The sequence below is a fragment of the Haliaeetus leucocephalus genome, unplaced genomic scaffold (genome assembly GCF_000737465.1).
Source record: "Haliaeetus leucocephalus isolate CR32 unplaced genomic scaffold, Haliaeetus_leucocephalus-4.0 Scaffold339, whole genome shotgun sequence".
NCBI lineage: Eukaryota > Metazoa > Chordata > Aves > Accipitriformes > Accipitridae > Haliaeetus > Haliaeetus leucocephalus.
The window spans coordinates 2,493,961-2,506,077 of NW_010972775.1; the positions used below are offsets into that span (position 1 = coordinate 2,493,961).

Genomic DNA, 12,117 nt, shown 5'->3' on the forward strand with positions numbered 1-12,117 from the left:
GGGGGGGGGAGGCGGGGGACAGGAAGCCCTCCCCGGCCGGTATGGAGATGGAGGAGCCGGCGGAACTCCGTTTCTCTCCGCTCCGGGCCGGCTCGGCTCTGCCGGGAGGGCGTCGCGGTCCCCGGCATCCCCCGGTTTCGGTTCCAGGCCGGGGCAGGGGAATAGCGCTGCCGAAATGGTGGCAGGCAGCCCTGCCTGACATCCAGCGGCGCTGCCTGCGAGGGAGAGGGTAAGTCGGGAGGCGAGGAAGGAGCAGGAATGGAGGAGAGCATCTGAAGAGCCCCCGGGCTCTGCCTTCCAGCCTGAGACACCTTCGCCCCCAGGCTTACGAGGGACCTTCGAGGAAACGCCGAGGCCGTGCTATGTATCTGTGCGAGCCCACCGCCAAGCAAAGCTCCCCGGGGCCCCAAATCAGTCTTTTTTTGTCCTGGATGGGTACTGTACCTCCAAACTGCGTGAGCAGCGACCCCAGGACGGGAGCAGTCAGCCTGCCCCAGGGATCGGCTCCCTGGAGCAGCCTCGCCTCTCCTGCCGGCCTTTCCCGGCAGCTCGTGGCAGCGGCATCCTCCCTTGCCGGTACTTCAGCCTCTGCCTTGCAGCCTTTCCCCACGGGCAGGAGAGACAGGCGTGCGTCTTCCCGCTGCGCAAAGAGGCACCCGGGGTTTCCAGCCATTTCTTTGCTCTCCCTCCTCTGTGATCCCTAAATTGCATTCCCTGACCAGGCACAGGTGTCAGGGCCTGGATGGAGAGCCCCAATGCTCCTCTGGAGGGGCCACCAGGAAGAAGCGGGGATCCCAGCGGGGAGCAGGGCCCTGTGGTGCACAGTAATGGCCCCACCGAAAAGCCAAACCCCGGGACCGGGGGACATTTTGTTCATCTGAGGAGGACTGCGTTGGCAATGTGCCCACAGCCAGAGCCTTTGCACCTAACTCGGAGAAAATGGAAGAAAGGGCAGAGGCAAGGGGCTGGAGGCGGGTTCGAGAGCTGTCTGTCCATCCGTCCTCCAGAACCCCAGGCCACATCTACAGGTTGAGCTGCCCGCTCAGTTCTCCTGCCCTAGACTAAATTTAAGCTCCTGCGGGGTGACCCCTCCTCGGTCGCTGCCGAAGCTGCCGCCCGTTCCAGCTGGGAGCAGGGCAGGGAACAGCTGGGAGCGGGATCGCACCCAGCAAATAAAATAGCCACAGCAACGAACTCCGTTGGCCCTGGTGACTTCCGTTTAACACCCTCTCTCCAAACACAGCGTTTCGTTTCCAACAGGAATTGTAACGCAAATATTTATTTCTCCAGCCCAGCTCGTGCTTTAAAAAGGGAAACTATGCGGCATCATCTGGAGCCGGTGGAAAGCTACAGTTGCTTCCCTCTTGCTCTCCTCCATCAATCAGAGCAAGCAGCTGAAGGCAGCACGTCTTCAGCTGTATTTTCTCTCCTGCCCACTCCCTTCCCTTGGCTGGAGGACCTTGAAAGGTTGCTGTAAGGCAGCAGGGAGGCGGTAACCCGAGCTGCAGCTTTCTCTGCCCTAAGGGATGCACAAATCTTACATCCAGATGCCCACCTCCGGGTTTAATTGCCTGATGGAAGGAAAACTACGCTGATAGGAGGCTGGATGTGGTCTCCCGACTCGGGCTCTCCTTGCAATCCTCTGCCAGCTGGTGAGGCCAAAGCATAGGGGGAACCCACAGCCGGAGCAGCCCAGAGCCTTCGAGGGACGGGGAGTTCAAGGCAGTCCAGGTGTTTGTTCTCTTCCCTCGGGCCAGCTGCTTCACATGCTAAAAAAAAAAAAAAACCACCCCAAAAATCCAAAACACCACCCAAATACTAACAATAAAAATAACAAAATAAGCAGCCATTTGAAAAAGACTGCAGCACGTTCAGCTGCATCGGGGTGCTGTTTTCTCCCCTCCTGGGGAGGGGGAGCCAAGGCCAGCCCCCTCCCATAGCCAGCTCTGGCCGCAGTTCGGACAGTTCCTGCTGCCCGCTGGTATAATCAATAGCGGCCGCACAGCCAGACGGTTGCACACAGCCCACACACTTGGCACAGAAACAAGTGCTTTTCTGGGAAAAACGGGGTGCGAGGGCAGGATACAAGTGTCCCTGCTATCTGCAGGCAGCCGTCCCTGCTCTCGGTATCTCCTCCTGGATACGGGCCCTCCTCCAGGGGCATTTTCATAGACGGCTGGGAGGAGACTCCCCAGCACCGTGTTTAGCCTGATATTTCATCTCCCCCCTCTGTGGAGAGAGTGGTCCCTCTCTGGCCTTTTAATCTCCCTTCTGGAAAACAGCCTGGGGACGGTGAGTACAATCCTTTCATCCCCCCTATAACCAGGGAAAGGCAGCAGCCAGTCCTTGCAAAGCAGGCTTGGGCTGGGATAAGAGGGGCAGCGGCGGGGAGGGTCTGAAGCACCTCAGTGCGTGGAGGAGAATCAGACCTACACAAGCATTTCCTCTGCTCCAGTTAGCGCTGTAACAGATTTCTCAATCCCTATTTGGGAGGCACAGCACGCATCCACCCTTAGGTAGCAGGAAGACGCTCAAGAATTTGTCTTTCTGAGAAACCTTTTATTTGGCACAATCAATGCTAGCGTTTTTCAGAGCGAAACCATTCCTTCCTCCCCCTACTGAGAAAAGCCTCGAGTACAGGCTTCTGCTGCGCTTGCGCCGCACAAAGCTGTGCTCGGAGGCAGGGCCTGCTGCGATGCAAGGAAATGTAGTTTTTCTCAGTAACATGTGGGTGTGGAAAGCCCTGCCTTTGGATTTACAGCAGCCTGCTGCAAACTTTTTGTTACTAGAAGTGAACTGACTACAAAACTTTCATTGAGAAGGCCTTGGTAAACAGCTGGATCAAAGGCTGAAATGCCCCGATTGCCGGGGCCGGGGAGGTGGGGCTGCCATTGGGGCTGGGGTTATGAACAGCAGCTGCACCTTGGAGGTCTGAGCACTTTCCTATGCTGAAGCTTTGCCAGAGACTTTAACAGAAGCAGGGTCAGGAGCTGAACGTTCACTTCCCAACGCACAACTGCCTTAGCAAAGAACCAGACAATCCTGTTAAGACCTCACAGAAGCCCTGGCAAAAAAAAAACCAACAAAAAAAGCAAAAAAAAAAACCCCAGACCAAAAAACCAAACAACAACAAAAAAATCCAGCAGCACTTAGAGCAAGATATTCCACTTTCATGCCCTTTAAACAAAACCATCCTATCATTACCTTTGTCCCCCTCTCAGGGAGGGTGAGTGACAGTAAGAAGCAGGGAACCTTTTGCTTTCTCCTTACCCAACCAGTCTGTCCCAGCAGCCTAATTCTCCATCTGGCTCACTGCTTCATCCTGGCCCTCCAGAGAGTTTTCTGGCTGAGGGGTAGACAAGTGTTCCAGCTCGTAATGTCCATTCCTTGCAGCCGCTGCAATGCTCAGGTGACCCTTTTCTGCTGCCAGCTTTTTAATCTTCTTGCTCTCAATGATCTGCTGGAGCTGACGCCCAGCATAGTCTGGTTTGGCAGTGAGCACGGTAGTGGGCACGGCAAGCCCGAGGATTTCGGGTACCATGTAAGGCCGGAGCCAGCCCACCAGCGGGGTGCTGCCGGGGGTATAGTGGGTTTGTTTGTGATAGAAGAGAAGTCCATCGACCTGTAAAAAGGAAAAAGAGAGTGAATGAAAGGCCAGAGCTGGAGGCTTTTGCAGGTGGATGACCGAGTGCCAGACGACAGCACCACTCTCCATTTACAGGCCAAAACTACCAGCTGGATCATTTTTCCTCAAGCAGTGCAATAAATAGCGGAAGGGAAAGAAGAAACCTGCAGAGCTCCTGCCCTGAAAGATCGGTGCAAGCCCAGCGACTGCCGGATGGGTTTAAATCATCAAAGGCAAACAATTTCAGCCTGATGTCGGCACTGACCAGTACTTTTCCTCTGGTTGCTATGATCCCATTCTGCAGAAAAGCCATCAGGTTTCTGAATAAGGCGGCACACAGAAAGGCCATTTTACTGGATTAAGGTTATTTTAAATAATACATTTGGAGAGTAATTAGTCAGAGCGCATGACGCCAAGGAGCCCTGATTCGTAACGCTGCTAAAGGTCTTTCAGCTGGCTTATGCAAAATAAATTCTTCATGTTTCCCGAGAGAGAACTTCTCCAGCAATCAATGACAGTTAAGGGCACTCAGGACTTTGAAGGTTTAGGCCCTAACTCTTGTGCTACTATTTCCACGCTCTGCAATACTGCAGCTGGCTGACGTTTTCCCCACTTCCCCACCATGCTCAGGGATTTTCACCCCCCATCTTCCTGCGCTTCCCAGGAGTGCACTCCGCAAGGTTAGATCCTGCTGTCGGGCTGACTAACGCTGGAGGTGGTGCTCCCCTTAGCTCAGCCTCGCAAGCTCTTAAAAGGCCATTTGGCTATGAGTGAGAGTAGCTGAGTGGGCAGAAGCGATGAGAAAAAGAGCCCACCTTGGGCTGAATTGCTCCCAGGCCCCTCCCCGAGCCTACAGCCCCCAGAATACATACAGCAGAGCGGCACATATATCAGCAGTGAGCTAAGGTGTCGGTGAACCAAGTGGATTCAGGTGATTTCAGCTATGGTGCTGGACTGTGAGCCAGGCTGAGCAAAGAGCAGCCTGTCTCCATCTCTGTACCACAGGTCCTAACCTCCAGCAGAGCGGGTAGAGCTTCTTGCACTACTCTGTCCATAATTTTCAGTCACTGTTAAGATCTTGCAAAATAATCCCAGAAAAAGGGGGATTCCTGGGCTAGGAAAATATAAAACCAGAACAGTAAACGTCATGATGAGCTTGTGTAACCCTCTGGATATCTAAAGTACAAAGCTTTTCCCTCCCCCTGCCTCCCGGGAAGACTTGGGAAGAGCCAGATTCTGTGGCACTGTGGCACCACGCCTGCACACCCAGCCCATCCCTGTGGGTGCGTGGCACTTGATGAGCAACGGGGATTCTCTGGCACCCACAGGAATGTTTTGGTAAAGATCAGAGCCTGGACAGGCTTCTCCTTCCAGACCGCTCCAAAGATCTTCTCCAAGCTAGAGAATTCAAAGATGTTCAGCCTGATGGAGAGTTAGGTCAAGTTCTTTCTTCCCCTGATTTCTCTTAAGTTATTCCCATATTCCTTCCAGTTTATTTAATTTGTTGGCTCTGTCCCTACCCTGAGTCACCACACTGACACCAGCCACATCAGAACAAGGGCTGACACTGTCCCTAGATGAACGAACCTGATGAGAAACTGGCCTGACAGGATTTCACATTTCAGACTGTGCTTTTCAGATTTTAGGTGCTTAACAGCACTCCCATTCCTTCACACCGGGGTTTCTCAGAGACTTTGGTTCCCCCTGCCTTCGTGGGAACCTGAATCTTGTTTTACTCAGATCTGCGAGTAGGACAGTAGCTCTGATGATCCACTCCAAAAAAACACTTCAAATTCAGTGCCAGTCAACTGATCCAAAGTCCACTGAATTAAGCGGAAAAAAATTTCCACTGAATATAGCAGATCAGGTCCTAAGTCTAAGGTTATAGATTAACTCTGAAGACCCAGATCTGAAAGCACTGACCACTTTTGTTGCCACCACATGCATGAGATCTTTGTAAGGATCACAAGATGCTGGGCCCGGGCATAAGACCACCTCTGTCATACTGCACTACCTATAGCAAGGCTGTATTTTGCCTTCTGCAAAGTTTATTTCGTTTTGTGCCGTTGGTGGAAGCTATTTACAGGGATTTCTTGGGCTCCCTCTTGTGGCACATCACAAAGGGACCCACGGTTCCCTTCATTCCTGGAAGCGGCACCACGGTTTCTGTGGGGTTACCGGCTGCTTTGAGCCAAATTACACCACATTTCACTTGTTGGGGTCGCACCCCGATGTATCGGCCAGAGAACCTGGGGGGAAAAAATCGCAGCTGGATTGCAAGGCAGAGTCTGATCAACTCCATCTCCCTCCCCCGGCATTTCGCAACAGTCTCCTTCGCAGGCCGAAAGTTTTCTGCTCCGACCGCAGTGGGGCAATACTCCTCAGCCTTTTCTCGTTGGAGCAGATGCCTCAGGAAGGAAAGTAGCTTTTTCAGTAAAGACAGGAAGGACTGTTTCTACAGAGGCACTCAGAGCATTTGTAATTGAGCAAGTCAGCTGTAGGAAACCTGGGATGCCTTCTCAGCACTCCCCGATCTGTGTTGGGAGCGGGGTCTGGCAAGACCAGCAAGGGACCGGGACTTTCCGACTCTCTCGCATGACTGTCCTGGCTTTGACAAGCAGAAGGCAAAGTCAGCCCCCACAGCCAAATTAGCGTCCCTTAAATTTAAACCTGCACTTACGTTAATCACTAACTTGGGCCAGGAGAGCACAAGAGACACATCCAAAACACCGTGGCTTTTGGCTTAGCAGGACAAGTGACCCCTGTAGAGGCTGTTCCCCATCTAGGGCTGAGACTGGGCACTCTGCAGGAACTGCTGCAGCCACTGGAGGACCTTCTGGCTCCCAGATGTTTGTCACTGACACTGTCCCAGAATGCCATCACCTCCTCCATCCTCTTCTGCTTCAGTGCCAAGTCAGCCAGGGCAGTCAAAAGCAGCCTGTTTTCACGAGGGCCTCCACCTCGCTGCTCACAACCACACAGAGCTGAACTGGGTGGCACATCGATTTGCCTGTCCTGCCCTTCTCCCACAGCAGAGAGGCCTGAACAGCACAACCTACTTCTAAAGCTAATGAAGCAAATGCAGGCATCCTGTTCAGCCGCTCTTGCTGGGGGAATGCCCACCTCAGAGAGAGCCAAGAGCAGCAGGAGCCAAAGGCAGGAAGCTGCCGGTTCTGTACCAATGCAAAAAGCAGAGTTTGCGCTATCCCCTCCAGAAGATCCAATAGCGGTATAGCAGGAGGACAGACTCATCTGACCCCTTCCCAGCCACTTCTGTTACAGCCACCTGCCCCCAGCTCCAGTATGTCTCAGGTGCCCACCACTAACACCCGAACCCCTCAGAAACCATCAGGAGCTTACCACCACCCTTCTCTTCCCCCCCCCACAAGACACAAGATAGCTGGGTGCCTTGCACACAGAGAGATGGAAGTAGCTAGACTATGGAAACACAGAGCCTGTGACAGAGGTCAGAGAAAGACACCACTCTGCCCACCCCGCAGACCTCTTGAGAAACACCACCTCATAAGGGAGCACACCGCAGAGATCCTCACACCATCCCCACACGAGCCCACCCGGGGCAGCGGGCAGTACCAGCTTTGGCCCTAAAAAGGCCAGCTGTCCATCACACTGCCTCATGAATGTGAGCTACGCTGCTTCTGGAGGCACTCTGGGTGTCCGCATCAACCCTCTCTTCCCCAAGGGCTCTTTCAGACAACAGTCAATGGCAGTAAAGGCAGCCCAAACAGAGAATGCTACAGTTTAACTCTTGCTAGTTAGTTTGTTTGGGTGCAGCCTGTACCTGGTGATAGGGTAACAGATCAGCCATGTGCATAAAAGGCATCCACCCCCAACGCAGCGCAGCTCAGCAAGCTTCCTGCAGGTCTCGGGAGAGCACAGTTCCCAAGTGAAGGGGATGCACCTCTCTCCAAGCACTGGCAGATGCACAGCGGGGCTGTCTCTAAGGCTGAGGTCCAGGCCCCCACCTGCGTGTTCTCACCTCGAAGGGGAAGTCCATAGCCAGCACCTTACACAGGCTGTCCGAGGAGCAGGGGAAGTTCTGCAGGCCCACAAATTTGAACTGAAAGAGTAAGAGACGGTTAGAGGAGACAACTGCGTGGCCTAAAGCCGAACAAGTCACTGAATCGAGCACTGGTGTGGAGGCAGCTAAGAAGGAAGGATTTCCCTCAGTGCAAGATCCAGCATGAGAGGCAAAGGGCGAGGGACAGGTGTCAGATAAAGTAACCAGAGAGGAAATCTCAAGCAGGGACCACATCGTTAAACTGCTGGCCTTCCTGCCAAAGGGTATCGGGGGGCCCAAAAGCACAAACAAGCTCCAACGAGGATTAGACCAGCTCCTGAAATTGAAAGGCAGGTCCCCTGATGCCCGTTAACTCCATGACCTAGGTACAACCACTGGCTGATGAAGTCAGAGGGAACATGATAGGTATCTCCCATTTCTTACTCTGTCCATAGCGACTGGTCTCTGCGATTACTATGGGTTATTGGGACAGACAGACCTCTCGTGTGATTCCAAACAGCAATTTGTAAGCAAACCCCAGATCTAGAGACAAAACAACAGGACCAAGCTGTCCATTGGCACCCATCATATCCCACTAGAATAACTGGGAGTACTTGCATGAAAACCTACAAAAATCACCCTAGCCACCAGAGAGGATGGGGTGGGAATGGTCGTTAAGAGATAATCCCTGCTCTCTCTTCAGCAATGGTGGATAAAGCACATACATTGCTGCAACTTTACAAATCTCATTCCAGAAACAGAAGATGACCTTTAAAAGAAGACCCGTGGATTGCCACCACGATGCCTAGACAGCATGGAATCTAGAGTGCCCAGAATGATCTATTTCAGGTATTTTATCACCCCAGTTCCAAACAACCCCCACTCTGGCATTTAATGAGAGATGCAGATGGCAGAGACTCGGCGCACAGCTCTCAGATGCTCCCGATACCTTTTTTTCCAAGCATCTAAGACTGCAGGAAGGACTTTTCAGTAGAGCTGACCCTGAGATGCTCTTTTAACCAAAATAGAAAATTATGACCTCTGGGCAGGATGCAAAGCAGACAGACGTCTGCTCCAGGCTGCTGGCTCGGCCAAGCAAATCTTTCCACCCAGGAAATGAAAGCTGAAACGACCCCCCCTTCATTAGGTAGTTGTCTCCTTCTGGATATTCCTGTTAGACTCAGAACAGGATGTTCTCCAAATACAGATACCTTCACTGCTGGCACAGGAGCAGTCATCCCCGTTCGTGACCCATCTGCTCAATGCACAGGATCTGCGTTGCGTAGCTGTGTCTGAGCATACACTGGGGCTACACAATGATTAGGTCCCGCTTTGCAAACTGTGCTCCATCAGCCAGGCTGCTAAGTCTCTTATGTCTGTCCCCCAAAATCACCTTCCAAGCTGCTGTGGATTCTAGGTCTGACCTCCATGCATAAGTCTTCAAAGGAAGACTTTTTATCCTTGCTCAGCAAGGGCTCTGGGTGGCAATCTGGCATCCATCCCGACAACTTCAATCATTAGTTTAAGCAGGGGGGAAGGCTAAAGCTTTATGAGCCTTTCCCCTTGCCTTGTGAGCCCACAAGACTACGCAAGAATAAATCCCATTGTAGTCAGGCTGCCGACCAATGCTGGCCCTGTAGAAACCACAATCATTTTCCATTCTGTTTCAAGGGAAAGCTAAAAACAGCATGGAAGTTAGCTGATACCCTGCAGTCTGATCTCCCTCAGCACTTTGGCTGGGGGGAAAAAAAAACCACACTCATTTACAATATTCAGTGGTTCTATTTACATCCTGAACATGGCATCCCATTTCATCAGAAGTACACTTTGAAGCCTGATCTGAGGGGGCGGGGGGTGGGGGGGAAGCTTCCGCTTGTGAAAGAAAGTGCTGAAGCCTGCTGAACAGGAGAGCTTACCCCCCATCCTCCTCCTCCTCCTCCTCTAAATTGAAAAGAACTTACTGGATTAATCCTGCTTTTCTCTCCCAGCCCTTCCTCCTCTTGGATCTTTGAGGAGAGCCAGAAGAATCTGAAGTCGGTCTGTGAAAGGAGGCAGAGACTTAATGACTATCCACCACACATCGCTGATCAGCACCTGCTGAGCGTCTCCATTCCTCTGCACTTGCCCAGGAGATTTACAAACTCAGCTTCACCTGCAGAGCCAGACAGCACCCCCAACTCTTCCCCTGATACCCCCAAAAGATGTACCCAATTATTCCAGTAGCCAGCAGCCCATAAGCGGTGAAGATGCTGGTGCTTAGACAAAACACCCATCCTGCTGCATAGCGAGTGGGCTATGTCCAGTGCTGGCTGCAAAGCAGCTCACAAACAGGGAACAAAAGGCAGGGCAGGGCAGAGCGGGAAGGTTCAGTACCTGGCAGTCATAAACAGGGTGTCCTCTCCAGCACATCACGTCGAGGATATAGTACGTCTGCTTTGCCTCATTGTAGATGCAGTCCAAGATGCAGTACACTGTGCAAACAAACACAGGGTGGTCCAGACATGCTCCAGAAGCTGCCTAACCCAACAGGCAAATGCCCTGATGTAAGGCTGCAAAGCGCAGAGGGATCCCCTTCTGCTAATAGAAGCTGCAAACACAAAAATCCTTTAGCTTGAGGAGTCCAACAAGGCTACAAAGGTACCAGCCAGAGGCAGAGCAAGCAAAGGCATGCTTCAGAAAATGGCATTTAGCGAACAGTAACCCCTCCTCAGGGCAAGAAAGCAACTGCAAGAGGTGTTAAGAAAGACCACACCGTACACAGCTCTCTGTCGGAAGACAGAGACGATGTTGAGGTTTAAGAGAGTCAGTTAACCAGGCAGCTAATTAAAAGACATTATCACCTAGCATAAAGGTTTCTGATATTGTCCACGTCTACTTATCCCCAGAGATGTATGAACAGGCCTGAAGCTAACTGCCCCCAGCACCAGAAAAGGGAACAGCTCTGGGACTTGGGGGAGCTGGAGGAGCAGCACCAAGCCTGCTGGTGCACACACTCACAAGGAGAAGCAGGCGGTTCCCCTCTCTCTATCCCAAAAGCCTCGTCAGACCATTACCTTTCTCACTCGTTGAATTGTGCCGGTTCCCCCCTGGCAGCAGTGATGGGAACCTGTTGACACAGAAGCCACTCTTGGTGTAAGCTGCTGTTGTGCCCTGTGAGGAAGTGGGAGAGAAAAAAGAAAAAAAAAAAAAAAAAAGGTCAAGCAAGGCACATGAGCCAGTCTTACATTGGCTGGGCAACAGGTACAGGTTCTTTACCAAATGGTGAGACATCACCACTGCCGCTACTTACCCTGGACGCCACGACGAGCGCCCTTTTCCCGACAGGACACACCACTACAACCCACTCCTGCTCCAGATCCAAGGGGACATCAACCAGCCATTCTGACAGCATCAGCTAGGGAGAAATCCGGGACAAAAAGTAATCAGCTAGTAACAACTCTCCTGAAGTTATGGAAAACTCACAGCTCAAGGATAAAGCAAGAAGGTTTCAACTTGGCTTCAACGGCTACACTAGGTGCTTCAGAAGCAACCTGCATTGCTCGACACCCTGCATTACAGCACCAAAGGGGCCCCCCGCTCCTTCTCTCTCGCCAACCTGCGTAACAGACTCTCTCCCAAGTCCTTCTCTTGCTTCCCAGCTGCTGCCTAAGCTTCAGACTACAGCACAGGGCTCACAGTCCTCGCTGGGGCACCTCTGTGCCTTGGTCTCCACTCCAGCACTTCATTTATTTATAAATATGTGGCAAAGCTTAGAGATTCCTGAATACCAGGAGTAAAGAGCCCAGACAAGATGACCTCTTCGGAGACTGCCTGGCTGTGGTCACCTGCAAGGCTGCATGCCTTTTAGGACCAATATGGCAGCCAAGGCCGATAAAACCCATCGGCTGATGTTTCTCTTCCTTCCTGGTCTCCCGGACACGGGGAGAGATGGATGTCTTTAACTGACTGCTGCACAAAGGGATACCAGTGCTGCTAGCTGAGCTGAAATCTCTCAAAGCGCACAGCCAAGCCGTCTCCACCTGTCCTCTGTTTGAACGCAACATGTCTCAGGCAGACGCAAGGCATGGTTCCTCACCGAGCACCAAGCCAGGCAGGACACACTGTTCTCAGGCCCACACAGCCACTGCCACAGCCGCTCGCTGTGCCCAGCCCAGCCTCACCACCCCACATCCCTCACCCTGCCCTGCCTTCACACCCGCACCCCGTTGCGGGGAAGCGGGCAGCCGCTCACCTGATTGGCGTAGCGCTTGGGCAACTTCTTGCCAGCATCCACGTCCATCTCCTCTTCCTCCGCATCTTCCTCCTTCTCTTCGCCCTCGCTCTCCACCCCTGCCCAGTCGTCCTCTGCCAACCTCCTGGCATGGTTCACGTAGTCCAGCCGCCTCCTGGAAGGCAAGAAAACAGCCCGGCTTGCCCCTCCGCGGGAGGCAAGGCCGCCACCCCCCCGCTCCCTACAACCGGGCCCTTTCCACAA

The 12,117-nt window shown here is 52.8% G+C and overlaps 1 protein-coding gene and 1 long non-coding RNA gene across 3 annotated transcripts in view; one reads left to right on the plus strand and one right to left on the minus strand.

The window, feature by feature from the left end:
* Positions 1 to 1,637: 1,637 nt before the first annotated feature.
* SNUPN (snurportin 1) overlaps positions 1,638 to 12,117 on the minus strand; it is a 10,702-nt gene continuing 222 nt past the window's right edge. Inside the window, exons 2-9 of one of the 2 annotated variants that reach the window (XR_774619.1) lie at positions 11,875 to 12,028; positions 10,933 to 11,037; positions 10,697 to 10,793; positions 10,017 to 10,114; positions 9,605 to 9,682; positions 7,623 to 7,703; positions 3,205 to 3,622; positions 1,638 to 1,769 (exon numbers count right to left, since the gene is read on the minus strand). Coding sequence is in view for 1 of the 2 variants with exons in the window: in XM_010571638.1 (XP_010569940.1) it covers positions 3,293 to 3,622; positions 7,623 to 7,703; positions 9,605 to 9,682; positions 10,017 to 10,114; positions 10,697 to 10,793; positions 10,933 to 11,037; positions 11,875 to 12,028 (943 nt within the window). In the remaining variant the exon portion in view is untranslated. Of the gene's footprint in view, positions 1,770 to 3,111; positions 3,623 to 7,622; positions 7,704 to 9,604; positions 9,683 to 10,016; positions 10,115 to 10,696; positions 10,794 to 10,932; positions 11,038 to 11,874; positions 12,029 to 12,117 lie in introns of those variants that run through there. The other variant, XM_010571638.1, reaches the window with a different exon arrangement.
* Positions 1,815 to 10,023, plus strand: LOC104834395. The gene is made up of 3 exons (XR_774620.1): positions 1,815 to 2,292; positions 8,399 to 8,492; positions 9,632 to 10,023. It is a non-coding gene; the product is annotated as an uncharacterized LOC104834395 (long non-coding RNA).